The sequence below is a fragment of the Rhinolophus sinicus genome, chromosome 14, assembly GCF_057876585.1.
Source record: "Rhinolophus sinicus isolate RSI-liver-muscle chromosome 14, RSI-T2T, whole genome shotgun sequence".
NCBI lineage: Eukaryota > Metazoa > Chordata > Mammalia > Chiroptera > Rhinolophidae > Rhinolophus > Rhinolophus sinicus.
The window spans coordinates 188723624-188741112 of record NC_142514.1 but is presented as its reverse complement, the minus strand read 5'-3'; the positions used below and the strand labels follow the sequence as shown (position 1 = coordinate 188741112).

The window sequence follows — 17489 nt, the reverse complement described above, 5'->3', positions numbered from 1 at the left end:
GAGTGGTTGCCCGACCAGAGGGGCACGCAAGATGCACACGCAGCAACGTGGGCGGACACATGTGAGCTGTGGAGAAGACACAGGCAACATTAGATTTATAGCACAATACTACGAATAAAATGTTTACAATACACACAACTCAATATATATTTTTAAAAACGTGCAGATAACATAATTATGGAAAGTGGACTGGAGGAGGGAAGGGGTGAGAATGGGAGGTGACAGGCAGGAAAGTTTGAAAAGATGCTGCTGAGGTATGCAGCAAAGATGACAGCATGACGTAAACAAAGGGACAAGGCCACCCAGATTCTCTGCCCCAACATTAAAATTAAAGGATGGAGGGGTGGTGTGGCAGGGTGAAAACAAGACTGCAATTTCCTGGACAATCCCAGGATGAGGTGGAATCCATGTCCCCTCATCAAAGATGGCTGGTCTGTGACAGCAGGTGACAGAATTGTGTGCAGTGACTCTCAGAGACCGCTGCTGTAGGGTGCCCACGTCCAGGGGCTCTGGTTGGCCATCCACGCTTAGCCCAGCCTTCCCTACCAAGGCTGAACTCTCCAGATGACCCCCAGCCATTCATGTCTTCTCACCCGAGGCCCGTTGACATCAGGCAGCAGAGAAAAGCCGTTCTGTTGGGCCCCAAGCTCCTGACGCACAAAGCGTCATAAACATCATTCTGCAGCACTAATGCTGGGGCGATTTGTTACACAGCCAGAGCACACACACACAGGAGGGCAGGGGTGGAGAGGACAGGCAGGCTGCAGTGGGCAGAGGGGGACCAAGTGGGGCAAAGTGCATGGCCAACCCACACTCCCATCCTAAACTCATAGGAGCTGCTCCTCAGCCCCCACCTGGAACAGCTCCTCCTACCCTTGTACCTGTGGAACTGCTCTCCATCTTCACTCCGCCCTCAGGGGACCACTTGCTGCCCGGCCCGCCTGGTAAGACCCTGACACCCCAAGCTAAGATCCTTTGGTGGCTCCTTATCCTTCTCAAGGTGAAGCCATGTGCTTTTGAGACTCTCCTCCGCCTGGCCTCTCACCAGCCTGTTGAACCTACACACACCAGCACCCCTCATTCCTCATCACCACCTACCCACACGTGGCTCTCCCCCAAACTTCCTCTTTCCTCCACTTTGAGCCCCATTCCTTCAGGTTGCATTGTTTTCAAGAGGCTTGTTCCAACTCCAAGACCAAGCTGTCCCCATCCTTCGGCCTTCCCCCCACATTCCCCAAGCCCCCAGTATTCCCCCATCACTCTGTTCCACGTGTCCACGCTGTCCCCCCCACGCATAGCCTGCACCGCCCACCGGCTCCATCCCTACCCACCCCCCACCGCACCCCTACCCCCGTCCCTGTCGCCGTGTCTCCCAGCGCTCCGCACCTCCCAGCCCCGTGTCCTGGCCTGTCCTCTCCCCACTTCGTCCTCACAGCAACTCGTGTTGCCGTGTCCTCTGTATCTCCCCTGTCCCTACGGCCTCCAGTGCACCCCCAACTGTGTTCCCGTGTCCTCGCTTCCCCGGTCCTTTGCACCTCCCCGTACTCGTCTCCCCTCCCCCCCATCCTCTGTCCTCCGCACGTCCTCATACCCTCCGCCCCCGGCCAGCGCCCCTCGCCCTCCGCGTCCCGGTCCTCCACACCTCTGCAAACCCTCCAACCCGGCATCCGCGTCCTCCTCCCTGCACATCCTGGGTTCCCGCGCCCCTGCGCGGCGCGGGTCGGCGCGCCCAGGTGGATGCGCGCGCGTTGCGTGGAGACGAGCGCCGGGCACACCCTAACACGTCGGCCCGCCTCCCGCGCGGCGGATTGGCTTCCCGCGGGCTGGCGGGGCCGGGATTGGCTCCCGCCGCGCGCCGGCCGGGCCCGTTTCACGGTGGGTAGCACCGCAGCGTGGATGCTGCTCGATCCCGCCGCGGCCCCCAGGAGCGTGGAGCCCGAGCGGCGGGGCGGGGCCGGGCGGGGGCACCGCCGGAGCCTCTCCGCCGCCCATCCCGGGCCCGCGGCCAAGGGCAGCCTGGGGTCGCGGCCGCAGTCGGTGGCCGCGGGCGGCGGACAAAGGGCCATGCGGGGCTCGGGGATGCAGCGCGGGGCGCGCGGGAGCCGGGGGCCGCAGCGGCGCCGCTGAGCGCGGCCCGGGGCGGGACAGGGCCGGCCGCGATGCCGTGGTTCCCGTTGAAGAAGATCCGCAAGCAGATCAAGCTGCTGCTCCTGCTGGTGCTGCTCACCTGCGCCGCGTGGCTCACGTACGTGCACCTGAACCTGGTGCGCCAGGGCCGCGCGCTGCGCCAGCGGCTGGGCTACGGGCGAGGTACAGGAGGGGGCGCGCGCCCTGGGGCGGGGGGCGGGGAGGACCCCGAGCAGCGCCGGTCAGGGCCCTCCCACTGCGCCCTGCTCTCGGCGTGGGCCAGACCCGCCCGCACACCCTGTCTGCCCTTCCCAGCTCGGTAATATTGGGGCAGGGGGCGCGGTTTGGCCCGGCCCGGACGCCCTATGATGTCACCAGTGACGAGCGCGACCCTCTTGGGGAGCGTCCCTGAAACTGAGTGGACTCGGGATCTGGCCTGGAGCCGGTAGTGACGGGGTTAATGGGGAGGGGGTCTCCTAGAGAGATCTCCGCCCCCACGCCCTGCGCGCTGGGATTTCCAGAGGCCAAGTCTGACTGCTGTCTCCATCACTCTCTTTGTACCTAGCAGAGCCTCAGTGTCCCCATCAGCTCTGGGGGAGGTACAGGGCGGTTGGGGGAGCTAACCGTGCAGTTGGAACGCTTCCTGGAGATGGTGCCCTAGGTGAACCTGGGATCGGGGACTGTGTGCTAGGTAGGCGTGGTGCTAGGGATCCAGCCCGGGGAGCCCTGAACTGCCTGGACTAAATTCCCAGGCACCCCTAGCTCACCCCAGTGCGGGCAGTGAACCCATGGAACAGATCAGGGCCCCGTGAGCACGGTGGGAAAGAGCCATGGGAGGTGTCCTGCCGCCTTAGCCAGGGGGATCTTGGATGTGGTGACCTTTGACACACAACATTTGGGGGAAGAGTGTCCCAACAGGAGGAACAGCATGATGAAAACCTGGGGTGCAAAGATGGGGGACAGAGTGCCTGGAACCTGGAAAGGAGGAACAGGAGAGAGGGAGACACCTCAGAGCAGGAAAGATCCCAGCTGGGCTGCCCCTGACCCTTATCAAGGAAGTGGAGTATCCTTAGGATGGGGGAGGGGTAGTCTTGCTTCCCAAAGACTCAGAAGGATGACTTTGACTCACAACACCTGGGGGGTCCGAACCTCCCTGTTCAGCCCCACCCATTCCCCACTTGCCAAAGCCCCTTTGCTTTCCCTCAATACCTGACACCTGGGGCTCCAGAGACCCCAGGCCAGGGGTCTGGGCTGGTCCCAACCCCCCAGAGTGCTCGCACCTCCCAGCTGCCACACCCTCAAGAGGCACCCAGCACTGCTCATTCCCTAAAAGAAGCCTCCGCCCTCCCCACCCCCACCCCCAGCTACCAGCAAATAAGGCAGGACCCCAGAGCGTGACTCAGTGACACAGAACAAAACCAGCCCCCCTCCTCAGACGCCTGTGTGGTTTTCTGAGCAACCACAGTCCTCCCCAACCTGACTTCCTGAGCAGTCAGGGAGCTGAACTCAGCAAATGGGAGGGGTGGAGGTGTGGGAACCCCACTTCTGAGCCCCCCTCTGGACCATTGGAGCTGGGAAACTGGTCACCTTGCCTGCACTGCTCAGGGTGCTGGAGATCAAGTCTCATATGGCACCTTCCAGGAGCTCCCCAGCTCCGGCTCTCAGCCCCCTTTCCTGGCCAGCCACCTGGACTCCCACAGGGCAGAGCAGCTGGACAGGCTGAGGCCTTCCTATCAGATCAGGGCTGTCCTCACTGCCACAGGAGTGAAGCAGGAGACCACCTTCCCTGTGCCAGCATCCTGTGCAGGCAGAGGTCCCCAAGGGAGACTTAGCTGGGAGGCAGGGAGCTGGTGTGGACCTTGTGCTGCCACTGAGCCCTGCCGGACCGTGGTGGCAGCCTGGGCTGGGCGCCGCCTGGAGGAGGCTGGTGGGGGTGAGCACCAAGGCCAGGGTGTGGGGATTTGGCTGGGAGCCTCCAGGATTCCCCTCCCAGCTGGGCAGAGGACAGTGCCTGGGGTAAGAACCCAGAACAAGTAGCAGGGGTATCACAGGGGGGAGACCATGGGCAGCCTCTCCCTGAGAGGAGGGCCCAGGACAGGTGTGTCACACAGGAACCCAGCTCCGGCGTCTGGATGTCGAAGCCCAGGCTTGACCCTGGGGCAGAGGGGCCTCCTGGGTGGGCTCAGATCCTGGGGAAGGGGTGTTCAGGTCCACAGCTTAGGAAGGAGGCCTGGGAAGTGGAGGGGGGAGGGGCATGGGGGTGGTCTGCTCCTGGCTAAGGGTTTTTGGGGCCACCAAGCACAGGGGACAGTCTCCCTCAGGGGCTGCCTGGGTCTCAGATCCTCCAGCAGCCAGACCACTGTGCTCATCTCTCCCCTGCCAAGGCTGGTGCCAGGGCTCCTGTGGTCCCAGATGCCAGCCTGAGGGGCAGCAGGGGTTACATGTGCCACACCTTGGGCTGGCTTAGCCTCCCACTACACCAGCACCACAAGCTCCAGCACTAACCCTTAGCTCTCAATTCTGGTAAGGGAGGCAGACACAAAACATTCCAGCGCCCAGGAAAATGCTGGGGGCACAGAGCAGTCCTAAGGAGCTTCCTGGAGGTGGAGCCACTGCAGAGGCTGGCCAGATGCGTGTGTGTGTGCTCGCATATATACTAACATGTGCACACACAAAACTGCTCCCTCACCAACCTGGACTGGGGAAAGCCAGGTAGAGGGCTCAGACAGGGGCTCCCCTACCACAGTGGGATGTCAGAGAAGGGCCAAGTGGAGAGGACTTGTGCAGCTGAAGGGTGGGCACCTGGCGGCACAGGGAGCGTAAAGGAGGAGACACCACTGGCCTTCCTGCTCCACCACAGCCATGTGGGAAGGGGGAGCCTGACCTCAGTAGCAGGACCTGTGGCTTTGGAGAGAGCATAGGCCCCGTCCCACCCCATGTGCCACCCACAGACGGTGAGAAGTTGACTGGAGTGACAGATGGCCGGGGTGTCCTGGCTGCACTGTCCACACAGAAGGCAGAGGACTCCAGTGAGAGCCATGAGGAGGAGCAGGCGGTGAGCAGGGCGGTGGGAGAGGCAGCCGTGTGGACTTTGTGAGTGGGGGCCCGGGATCAGCTGCAACAGGCACCGGCCCAGGCACAGGCAGATAGATGTCCTAGGTCTGCGTCAGGGTGGGCGTGGGTGTGATGTATGGCTCTGCCAGGGGCTGTGTCCCAGTGTGGTGTGTGTGGTTGTAAGATGCCCCCTCCCTGCCCTCACATTTCTCAGCTTTCACCCTGGCATCCTTTCTCTTCTGTAGCCAGGTCAGGACCCAAACATGCTGCTCTCTGGGAAGGTGGGAAGGCCTCCCCCGCTGAACCTCACCCATCAGGCGCCCCCATGGCGGGCTGAGGTGAGCTCTGCGCAGCCTGCAGTGGCTGGGGGGAGGGCGGGGTTTGTGCAGAAGATAAGGTCCCCCTCCCCCCCCCAGTACAAGGGCCAGGTCAACCTGCACGTGTTCGAGGACTGGTGCGGGGGCGCTGTGGGCCACCTGAGGAGGAACCTGCACTTCCCGCTGTTCCCTCACGTGAGTGTGGCGGCAGGGTGGGGCTGACCCTCCAGGGTGGACAGGGCTGTGCAGTGGGTGTTGACGTCAGAGGTTGCTGCCCGCAGACGCGTACCATTGTGAAGAAGTTGGCTGTGTCCCCCAAGTGGAAGAACTACGGACTCCGCATCTTTGGCTTCATTCATCCAGCGAGAGATGGTGCGGGGTTGGGGCCGGCGGGGGTGGGGCATCCTGAAGGACCCGCCCCCTGAGCCCCTGTCCTGTGGCCTAGGAGACGTCCAGTTCTCTGTGGCTTCGGATGACAACTCTGAGTTCTGGCTGAGCCCAAACGAGAGCCCCGCGGGTGCTCAGCTGGTGGCCTTTGTGGGCAAGGTACCCCCATTCCACAGCCCTGACCCCAGCTCCCAGCTCTGCCCTCCCACTCACCATCCACACCTCCCATCTGTCTTCACTGGGCGTCCTGCCGCCGAGGTCCCCTGCCCCCTCCAGTTCTTAGAAACTAGGACTGGATGGGGCTGGAACCCACAAGGAGAGAGGGAACCTCCCCTTCTGTATCGGGACCCAAACATGATACCTTCTGTATCGCCCCCCAGACTGGCTCAGAATGGACGGCACCTGGAGAATTCACCAAGTTCAGCTCCCAGGTGTCCAAGCCCAGACGGTGAGTGACTAGCAGGGTGTGTACATGAGTGTATTTGTGTGTCAGTGTATAGGTGACATCTTGCCCCACACACTAGAACACTGCACCCCCGCTGCCCGGCCACACTGCCATCCTAAGGGACCAGTCCTGAGCCCTCCACCTCCTCTGGGCTCTCCATCTGTTTGGGGTTCCTGGGGCATGGCGGGGCACGTCCCCCTGACTCCTTGTGTCCCCAGGCTCATGGCCTCCCGGAGGTACTACTTTGAGCTGCTGCACAAGCAGGATGACCGGGGCTCAGACCACGTGGAAGTGGGCGTGAGTGTGGCCCCCCCAACCTCGCCTGCCCTGCCCTCCCCCCCTCTGACTACTCCCTGCAGGACAATATGTGGACCCTGCCTCCACCCCCTTCCCCGCAGGAGCTTCTGGTCTAGTTGACAAAGCAGCTGCTCAGGGCAGGCCATGGCTGCTGGAAGCTCAGGGAAGCTTCCTCGAGGAAGCGGCCCTGGAGTAGTCTTGAGAAATGAGAGACATTCCCATGGAGGTCCAGTAGGGAGAGGATTTGGGGCGAGGGTGCAGAGGAATGGAAACACCCAGTCTTCCAGAACTCAGAGGTATCCAGTGGCCAGAGCAGGCAGAGCCTGCAATGCCACCTGGACAGCTGGGTTTCTCCTGAGAATGAGGTACTTGGATTTGCATTTCGGGAAAACCCTGTGGCCGCTGTGTGGAGAGAGCCTCGGGGGAGGCGGGAGTCTTTACAGGGCCCTGGGTCCCTGCACAGCGAGGTGGAAATGGAGGAAATGGCAGGGCAGACGGCTGGTGACTGCAGCGGGCCAAAGGTCCTCAACCCAGCCCTGTGGGATGTTGCACGTATATGGTGTGTGTGGTGGGTGTTACCCAAACTCTGCTTGGTGGAGGGTCCAGGATGGAGACCCAGGTTTGGAATGACCTTGCAGAAGCTGGGGGGAGGGGATAGCTGAGGTCCTAGGATGAGCTAGGAAGGAAAGAGGGCCGGGGACAGAGTCTGCAGAGACTGACAAGCAGCCACAGGAGTGGGTAAACGGAGGGGTTCCAGTGAGCTGAGATGGGGGCCTGGCTCTGGCCCTTGGAAGGCCAGCTGTGACTTCTAGGAGAGCAATGGCTGCAGAACCCCCCCAGGGAGCAGGTGGGGGTGGAAGCCATAACCAGCAGGTGAGGAAACACTCAGGATGTCAGGAAAGCCTTGAGGGGAGGATGGGGAGTCCTTACCTGCCACTGGGACCCCAGCCTTCTGGCCACCACCAGTTTCCCTGTTGCCCCCCGCCTCCCATCCACCCTCCGAACTTCTGGCATCCCTGAAGGGGTTTCCCCCACTAGTACCTCACCCTCAGAGCAGGCAAGACCCATTCCTCGTGTCCCAGCCATGTTCCTGCAGGAACCCAGACTTCGGTCCTGACGGTGCTTTCCACCCCCCTCAGTGGCGAGCCTTCCTGCCCGGCCTGAAGTTCCAGGTCATAGGCTCCGCTCACCTCTCCCTGTACACAGGTGAGGAGCTAGTGCCTCTTTGGGGGGGGGGGCTCCCGATGGTGGTCTCTTTGGGACAGTCTCCAGATGTGGGTGTGGAGGGGTGAAAAGGGGTCTGGACACTCCTGGGGAACCCACACATCCCACTGCCCCCAGATGAGTCCGCCCTGAAGATGGACCACGTCGCCCACGTCCCGCAGTCCCCAGCCAGCCACGTGGGTGGGCGTCTGCCGCAGGAGGAGCCCAGAGCCGACATGCTGAGGCCAGACCCCCGAGACACCTTCTTCCTCAGTGAGCAAGGGCCCGAGGGGGGCTGGGCGGGGCCATGGGCCGGCGCGCTGTGACCACCCCTCCCACAGCTCCTCGCCTGCAGCCTGCGAGTCTGGAGAATGTGCTGGAGCCCTGCGCCTACGCCCCCACCTACGTGGTCAAAGACTTTCCCATCGCGAGATACCAGGGACTGCAATTTGTAAGTGCCACCCGCCTATAGGGTCCCTGAGACCCAGGCCCTCCCACCCCAGGGTCCCCTGAACCCCTCCAGCCCCGCCCTGAGCTCTCTGCGCTGCCCCAGGTGTACCTGTCCTTCGTTTATCCCAATGACCACACGCGCCTCACTCACATGGAGACGGACAACAAGTGCTTCTACCGCGAGTCGCCGCTATACTTGGAAAGGTGGGTGGGGCTGCGCCCGAGGAGAGCGGGGCGGGGCCTCTGGGATCGGTCTCTGATGTCCCGCCCCTCCAGGTTTGGGTTCTATAAGTACATGAAAATGGACAAGGAGGAGGGGGAGGAAGATGAGCAGGTGCAGCACCGAGCCTTCCTCTTCCTCAACCCGGATGGTGAGTGTCCCCCCACTGCCCCCAGTCGGCGCCCACCTGGGCATGGAGGGCTTAACAGTGGGCGCTTCCCGCAGAATTCCTGGATGATGAGGACGAGGGGGAGCTGCTCGACAGTCTGGAGCCCACTCAGGCGGCCCTTGCGCAGAGCAGCACCCGACCCCTCGGCCTGGCCCGGGCGGCCCCCACTGAAGCCCCCACCGAGGCCGGAACCACCCCTGCCTTGCCCACGCCTCCCAGTCCCAGGCACCAACCCACCCCCAGGCGCTCCAGGGCACTGAGCTGGGCCGCCAGGGCCAGGGCCCCACGCCCCCTGCCCCTCTTCCTGGGCCGAGCCCCCCCTCCCCGCGTGGCAGCCCGGCAGCCACCCCCGAAAGTGTATGTGACACGGGTGCGGCCGGGCCTGCGGGTGTCTACCCGGGCACTGGCACCACTCAGCCCACGTGGCCCGCCCTGGTCACCCTTCCCGGGTGTCTTCCTGCGCCGGAGACCTCTGCCCAGGGTGCAGCTGCGGGCGCCCCCACGCCCACCCCAGTCTCGAAGCCGCAGGACCGGCGGCTCTCAGGCCACAGAGCTGAGGCCCCCAGCCCGGGCGCAGGCCACCCAGGGAAGCCGGGAGGACCAGGCACACCTGCTGGAACTCACAGCACCCACCGCGGACTTAAACTCGTCGTCTGAAATGGGGCCTGTGACCTCCTTCCTGAGCTTGTCTCAGGTGTCCAGGCCACAGCTGCCTGGGGAGGTGGAGGAGGAAGAGGAGGAGGAGGAGGAGGATGGGGCTCCGGGAGAGGAGGCCTTGTCAGAGGACAGCGAGGAGGCAGCTGGCCCGGCGCTCAGCCGCTGGCGCGAGGACGCCATTGACTGGCAGCGCACGTTCAGCGTGGGCGCCGTGGACTTCGAGCTGCTGCGCTCCGACTGGAATGACCTGCGCTGCAACGTGTCAGGGAACCTGCAGCTGCCCGAGGCTGAGGCAGTGGATGTGGTGGCTCAGTATATGGAGAGGCTAAACGCGCGCCATGGCGGGTATGGGGACGCATGGCAGGGGAGACCCTCAGACCTTCACCCCGGCTGGTCTGGGAGTGGCACACCCACCCCCTAGGGAAGTCTTCTCTCCTTTCTGGGCCTCCTTAGTGTCCAGGGACCCTGTCCAGTGCGAGGACCCTCACCTCCCACCCCAGGGCTGGCTCCACTATGCTGCACCTCCAAACCCCACCCTGTCACCTCAGACCTGGACCTAAACGATGACTCTGAGCCACCCAGGCCTCTCCTCCAGATAAACACACCCAAAGGTCATGCTAAGAGCCCCTAGATCCTTCCTCCTGACATTCTGCTGGGTCTTCCTTGAGGGGTGTCCACCTGACTTGGGAGGGCGCAGCTTCTGTCCCATTGCCCCCAGTGGTCTCCCCCAGGTCGCAGGAATCCAGTCCCGTCTCCCCAAGCAGGTAGGGGGTAGAGAGTAGGGGCCCCAATTTGATCTCCAGGGAGGCACTGGGGGGTTCAGAGTTGTGCCAGCCTTGAAGGAGGGGCAGAACCTGCACTGACAGCAGTGACAAGCAAAGGCATTGGGACAGGAGGCCAGGGAGGCTGGTGGAGGACTGAGAAGGGAGGGTCGTGGCCCTGAAAGCCACACTCAGGACTCATTTTTCTTGCCTGCCATACAAGGTCTTGTGCAGGATAGGGGGTTGACTTGTTTGGGTTGAAGACAGGCATGCTGCTGCCTTGGAGGGGAGTGGTGGGAGGGGAGCCCCTGGGGACCGTGACTGAGGCTCGATGTGACCACAACGTGACCATGGCAGTGATGGGATGACCTGGACTGGGAGTGGGGGGGGATTTGATTCTAGGTGACAGAGGACAAGCCCGCCCTTGGTTCTGAGCTCCTGGAGAGCAGCTCAGCATCCCATGGGCACAAGGGGGGGTGTTCAGTGGAGTGGTCATGGCTGTGGCCCCATCTTCCCCGAGCAGTGCAAGGCTGTGGGTGGCCCCAAGGAATGAGAGTGTAGACAGACCCAGAGTGTTTGGGGCAGAAAGTCCAGGACTTTTGGGGAGAGCCTGGTGGGGACGGCAGGAGTCTGGAGCCCTGGGAGGTCACACGGGTAAGGGTAGGGGGCACTGGGTGCAAAGGGAGGGCCTGGTGCAGGAGGAAGACACCTTAGTCAAGGGCGGGGTCCTGTTTTCCCAGGATAATGAGAAGCCTCTCCTGAGGGCGCAGTGGAGGGGGAAAGTCAGGTTCTCAGCAGGGGCTGTGAGGGGCAGGCCAGGCGTCTTCTAACCTCAGGGATCAGGACAGCCCCTGGGCTAGTGCCAAGGGAGCCACCCAGGCTCTTACAAGGAACTGGGAGGATGGGGTCAAGCACGCCAGAAGGCCCCCCCAGGACAAAAATCCCACCGGAAAGGGAAGTGAGCTCCTGGAATGTGAGGAGCTGTTGAAGGCTGCAGTTAGAGACCGCCTTAAGATCCCAGAATGCCAGTTTAAGACACTGGAACCTTGTCAGTGTGTAATGGGTGCCACTGAAGGGTCTGAGCATGTCAGAAAGATGGCGGTGGACGAAGGCTGTGGAAGAAAACCTGAGAGGGCAGGAGAAGAGCACAGGGCCTGGGCTTGGACGTCTCCGGGCTTCCCTGGGAAGGGGATGAAGTGTGGGTCTGCCTTCTGCAAACCCCTGTGGGGCTTCCAGTGATGAGGGCAGTGCCTGGAGAACAGAGGGAGGGGGTATGCTCGCAGCCCTAGGAACTGACTCAACCTCTCCCAGGCGCTACGTGCTCTTGCGCATCGTGAATGTGGAGAAGCGCCGGGACTCCGCGCGCGGGAGCCGCTTCCTCCTGGAGCTGGAGCTACAGGAGCGCGGGGGCGGCCGCCTGCGCCTGTCCGAGTACGTCTTCCTGCGCCTGCCAGGAGCTCGCACCGGGGATGCGGACGGGGATGGAGAGAGTCCTGAGCCGGTTCCCACCGCCTCCACGCGCCCTGACGGCCGCCCGGGGCTCTGTCGGCCGCTGCGCCTGGTCTGGCGCCAGGACGTGATGGTACACTTCATCGTGCCAGGTGCGTGGGAGTGCTGGGGACCCGCACCTGGTTTGGGTGGGGGGCGCCCCAGGAGGCCCCCTGGGAAGGGGAGAGAGCGCCCCTGGCCCTGGACTGGGTACCGCTAGGTGCGGTGGGGGTGGTCTCAGTGGCCCCACCCTCCTCCAGTGAAGAACCAGGCGCGCTGGGTGGCACAGTTCCTGGCGGACATGGCCTTGCTGCACGCCCACACCGGGGACTCTCACTTCAGCGTCATCCTGGTGGACTTCGAGAGCGAGGACATGGATGTGGAGCAGGCCCTGCGAGCCGCGCGGCTGCCCCGGTACCGGCGCCCCGCCCTACCCCCACCTGGGGGGACCTGGCGCCGCTTCCCTCCTGGGGAGGTGTGTTTTCCTGCCCCGAGGGATCCGTACCTGTTCCCTCGCCCACAGGTACCAGTACCTGAGGAGAACCGGAAATTTTGAGCGCTCCGCAGGGTTGCAAGCTGGAGTGGACGCGGTGGAGGTGCGTGGGCAGGATGGCGCGGGAGGGTGGAGAGAGATGCTGGCTGAGGTAGGAACTCAGCTTAAGGAGGACAGGGCAGAGGGCGGCTCTTTGATCTCCCCGCGACCTCCAGGATGCCAGCAGCATCGTTTTTCTCTGTGACCTGCACATCCACTTTCCGGCCAACATTCTGGATGGCATCCGCAAGCACTGCGTGGAGGGCAAGCTGGCCTTTGCGCCTGTGGTCATGCGCCTGGCCTGCGGGAGCTCACCAGGGGACCCACACGGTAGTTCCCCATGCCCACCCCCACCCCACCCCAGTAGTGCCAGGAGTCCCACCAGTGCCAGGGTGAAATCTAGGCTCCCCGGAACCTCTCCCAAGCCCCAAGGTAGACCTGGGGCCCCATCAATGCCCCTATAATGCCTATCCCCCCCAGGGTGCCCAGGTTCCCCCCCAGGATCATGCCCAGCCACTAGGAACCTTGTCCATACCCCAGTCATGTGCAGGGCTCCTGGTTATGACTAACTTGGAAGGGTGAGGTCTGGGAGCCCCCTGATGATGGGACCTGCCCCAGACCCCTCTGAGGTCCGGGGGCCTCGCAGGACCTGGAGTCTGAGGGGCACCCTTTGCCCCCAGGTTACTGGGAGGTGAATGGCTTCGGCCTCTTTGGGATCTACAAGTCCGACTTTGAGCGCGTGGGAGGCATGAATACTGAGGAGTTCCGGGACCAGTGGGGCGGTGAGGACTGGGAGCTGCTGGACAGGTGACCACTCCCCCGCCACAGAGACTGAGACCTGTGTCCTCCTCCTCCAGGACCTGCAGGCCCCACTCCCCGAAGCCACATCCCGTCCCAGGGTCCTGCAGAACAGGGACAGTCCTTGAACCCGTCCTGCTCCCAGATTCCAGCAACCCAGTGGTGGCCCTGAGTCCCCATACTCCCACTGCACTCCTACAGTGGTGGAAGCCCTGACACCCCTAGCTCCTGGACTGGGGTCCTGACCACTTCCATCCCACTCTCCCCAGGAGGTTGCAGGCTCAGGGCAGCGCTGATCACCTCCCTCGCCCACCCAGGGCCCTGAGCACCCCACCCCCCACTCCCCAGGGTGCTGCAGGTTCAGGGTAGCACTGACTCCCTCTCCACCCAGGGTGCTGCAGGCGGGGCTGGAGGTGGAGCGGCTGCGCCTACGGAACTTCTACCACCACTACCACTCCCGGCGGGGCATGTGGGGTGCGCAGCGGGGCGCTCACAGCCGGAAGGGCTCCCGCACAGAGGGACCTTGAAGAAGGGCCACCCTGCCCAGCCCCGCCTGGTCCTGTACCTGCCCACTGAGGCCACCACCCCCTCCCCAGAGAGGCAGCCTTCATAGCGGGTCAGGCCCGGGCTCTGTCCCCACACTTTGTGTGATGATTTCTGTGAAATTTTGCCGTAGCGATGACATTGTTTTCAGGATTTCCAGGAGTTCTGTCTGTTCCGTTTTTTATTCAGAATGAAATGAAATGAAATATATTTTTTAGTTTTGACTCGCCATCTGCCTGGCTTTCTTAGGAGGACACAGATGGGCCTTGGCAATGGCCAGAGCCCTGTCCCCACGGGTGGCCCTGGGCACTGTCCCTACTCCTGATGCCCTTCCTGACTCACAGCTGCAGGTGCCACGCTGACCCCACCCCCAACCCCAAGACCACTGTCCCCTCCCTGTCCTGTCCCTTTGAGCGTCTGTTGAACCCCGTAGAGGAAGGGGCTTTGCGTCCTCCTCACCTCACTACCTGCACTTAGGTGCCACCAGACACGGCCAGTGCAGGGCCTTCTCACCTGTGAGCAAAGAACATTGGGCCATGTCCTTAGCCCTCTTCATGTGAAACCAGAACTTAGGTGTCAGTCCTACCCCGACCTCCTCAGAGGGGAAGGGGCGCTTGGCACCCTAGGTGGGGAGTGTCCAATAACGAGGTCCGGTGGGGGCTCATCAGTTAGATCTGAGTCGGCAGAAACAAAACCCGACTCAAACTAATTTAAACGCAAACCAGGGGCTTGTTTGACTTTTGCTCTTGTAGCTGGAAGTGCAGAGTGAAGAGGGCTCCTCAGAGAGTCTTGACCCAGAGGCTGGATGATGCTGGTGAGGACCAGCTCTGCTCTGGGGGTCACGGGAGGGAAGCTGGGACTCTGCCGGGTGCCTGCTTGTGTGAATTCCTTGTATCTGCTGTGGGATTTGTGATCTTACACTTCCGGAGGTCAGAAGTTCCTACAGTGCTGCGCTGCTCTGGAGGCTTCAGGATGCAATCTACTGCCTTTCCATGGGCCGCCTGGATTTCTTCTCATAGGCTCTTCCTCGGTCTTCAAAGCCAGCATCTTACCATTTTCATCCTCTCCTCCCCCATCTCTCTCTCACTGCTTCTTCTATTCTCACATCTTCTTCCTGCCTGACTCTTAGAAGGACTCCTATGATTGCCTTGGGCCCACCCAGGTAACCCAGGAGAGTCTCCCCATCTCAGTGAACATCCTTTCCTTAATCACAGCTGCAGAGTCCCTTTTGCCATGTAAGGTGACAGTCACAGGTCCAGGACTTAGGGCATGGACATGTTTGGAGTTGTCATTCACACTCAGTGGGGAGGCAGCATATCTGCCCAACAGCCCCAACAATCCTCTTGAGATTTACTCAAATTGTATTCTTAAGTCATACCTCACTTAGGTTCATGATCCAAGAACACAGAGCAGCAGGAAGGGTTTTGATGGACACTCCAATCCAGCCCCAAGAAGATTCTAGAGATGGCCCTGCTGGAAGGGACAGGGAAGAGGCATTCAGTTGTGGGGCTGTGATTAGAGCAGCCAGATGTTCACAGATGCTAAGTTAGCCGTGACATGTGGGCTTCACCACAAGTCCTGCTGGTCCATAGCGGACCCGTGCCCACAGGGCACAGGAAAGAACGAACATCCACAGAAAACTTCTGGGGCTAATCAGTTGCAGCAAGGTTGCAGGATACAAAGTTAATATACAAAAGCACATCCTTTCCTATATGCCAGCAATGAACAAGTGGAATTGGACATTTAAAACAATACTGTTTACATCAACACTGTAAAAAATTAAATACTTAGGCATAAATCTAAAAAAGTCTGAATAAGATCTATATGAGGAAAACAACAAAACTCTGATGAAAGAATTAAAGAACTAAAGAAATGGAGGGATACCCCATGTTTGTCAATAGGAAGACTCAACATCGCCAAGATGTCAGTTCTTCCAAACGATCCACAGATTCAACGCAATCCTAATCAAAATCCCAGCACGTTATTTTGTGGATGTTGACAAACTGATTCTAAAGTTTCAATGGAGGCAAAAGACCCGGAACAGCCCACACAATATTGAAGGAGAATAAAGTTGGAGAACTGACATTACCAGTTGGACTGACACTACCACTACCCAAATTCAAGGCTGATTATAAAGCTACAGAAATCGAGACAGTGTGGTATTGATGAAAGAACAGACAACTAGGTCAGTGGAACAGCAATCAGAACCCGGAAATCGACCCACATAAGTACGGTCAGCTGATCTTTGACAAAGGAGCAAAGGTAATACAGTGGAGCAATGATAGTGTTTTCAACCAATGGTGCTGGGACAACGGGATATCCCCATGCAAAATAAAAAGAATCTAGATGCAAATCTTACACCTTTCATAGAAATTAACTCAAAAATGAATCACAGTCCTAAAAATAAAACACAAAACTATAAAAATTCTAGAAAATAACAGAAAACATAGATGACCTTGGGTATAGCAATGACTCAAACACAAAAGATGTGATACATGAAATAAATAATTGATCAGCTGGACTTCATAAAGTTGAAAACGTCAGCTCTGCAAAAGACAATGTCAAGAGAATGAGAAGACAAGCCACAGACTGGGAGAAAATATTTGTAAAAGACACATTTGATGAATGTTACCCGAAGTACAAAAGAACTCTTAAAACTCAACAATAAGAAAACAAATAATCCAATTAAAAGATGGGCCAAAGACCTTACCAGACACCTCACCAAAAAAGATGTACAGACGGCAAACAGGTATATGAAAAGATGCTGCATATCATAAGTGGTAGGAGAAATGCAAATTAAAATGAAGAGACAGGGCTGGCCTGATGGCTCAGGCGGTTGGAGCTCCATGCTCCTAACACCAAAGGCTGCCGGTTCAATTCCCACATGGACCAGTGCCAGATGGCTCAGTTGGTTGGAGTGTGGGCTGTCAACTTCAAGATTGCCGGTTGGACTCCTCTACTGCCGCAAGGGATGGTGGGCTGTACCACCTGCAACTAAGATTGAAAATGGCAACTGGACTTAGAGCTGAGCTGCGCCGTCCACAACTAGACTGAAGGACAACTACTTGGAGCTGATGGGTCCTGGAAAAACACACTGTTCCCCAACATTCCCCAATAAAATTTATTTAAAAGAAGAAATAATATCTCCACACCTGGCTTGTACTGTAACTTCTGGAAACTTATTTAGCCTCACAGAGCCTCGCTTTCCCCATCTGTAAAGTGGAGATGTCAAAACTCCGCCCTCCTGGGGCCCAGAGGGTTAAGGACAGAGTATGACAAAGTATTTAGCATCTTCCTGGTTCACAGGCAGCCCTGGGTAAACGGTCCCTGGGACTCCTACTACTGCTTCTCTCAGGACCCCAGCGCAGGCATCCTGACAGAGGTGGCATCAGCTGACTCTCCTCCAGTGACAGGAACGCAAAGCTGGGGACAGGGAGGCAGCTGCCAGGTCTCCGCCCTCCCTGCCCCCCACCTGGTCCACGCCACCACTTCCCCACCAGGCTCTCTGCTTTCTTTCATTCATTCTCCACAGAGAGGCTGTCACTCTTTTGAAACACAAATCTAGTTAATGGTGACTCCCCTGCTGCAAAGCCGCAAAGGAGTCCCATTGCTCCTCCCCCAAGCTCCTCCCATCGGCCCACCTAGCCTGGGTTCCAGCCACTCTATTCCATTTTGGGCCCTCCAGTGCAAAGCTGGTTCCTCTGTGGGGCCTCTGCCAGGCTCCTCCCTCTGTCTGGAGAGAAGTTAAAGGGACTCAGAGGCTCGCGCGGGCGCCACCATCCTGACAGGCATCAATCACTGCTTGTGGGTCGCTGGGTTCATGGTCTATGTCCCATGGGACCCCCCAAGCCCCCAGCAGGAGAGCTCCGGTGAGAAGCTACGTCTGTCTTTGTCACACACTTTCCCCAGAGAAGCGCCTGTGCACTGGAAGAGCTCAGTACCATTTGAGGAACCCACAGTGGGACTGAGGGGCAGATGGGTGTATGTGAAGGTGTGGGGGGAGAGTGGAGATGCGGATGAAAGGTACCACCCCGCTCCCTG

The 17489-nt window shown here is 60.0% G+C and overlaps 1 protein-coding gene across 6 annotated transcripts; it reads left to right on the top strand.

Moving 5' to 3' along the window:
• The first annotated feature begins 1938 nt into the window (after positions 1-1938).
• On the top strand, positions 1939-13677 carry B4GALNT4 (beta-1,4-N-acetyl-galactosaminyltransferase 4). 6 transcript variants are annotated; one of them, XM_088789840.1, is made up of 20 exons: positions 1943-2310; positions 5079-5182; positions 5427-5519; positions 5598-5693; positions 5780-5870; positions 5944-6044; positions 6266-6333; positions 6549-6627; positions 7767-7833; positions 7969-8103; positions 8172-8281; positions 8384-8484; positions 8557-8651; positions 8726-9671; positions 11399-11688; positions 11836-11989; positions 12099-12171; positions 12284-12437; positions 12788-12889; positions 13297-13677. In XM_088789840.1, the coding sequence occupies exons 1-20, from the start codon at positions 2160-2162 to the stop codon at positions 13479-13481; spliced, it is 3195 nt and encodes a 1064-aa protein (XP_088645966.1). In that variant the 5' UTR covers positions 1943-2159; the 3' UTR covers positions 13482-13677. The 6 variants fall into 6 exon arrangements, 5 of the variants coding, with proteins under 5 accessions (XP_088645966.1, XP_088645969.1, XP_088645967.1 ...); XM_088789843.1 differs by having other exon boundaries at positions 1944-2245; positions 5431-5519; XM_088789841.1 differs by having other exon boundaries at positions 1945-2245.
• Positions 13678-17489: the final 3812 nt, after the last annotated feature.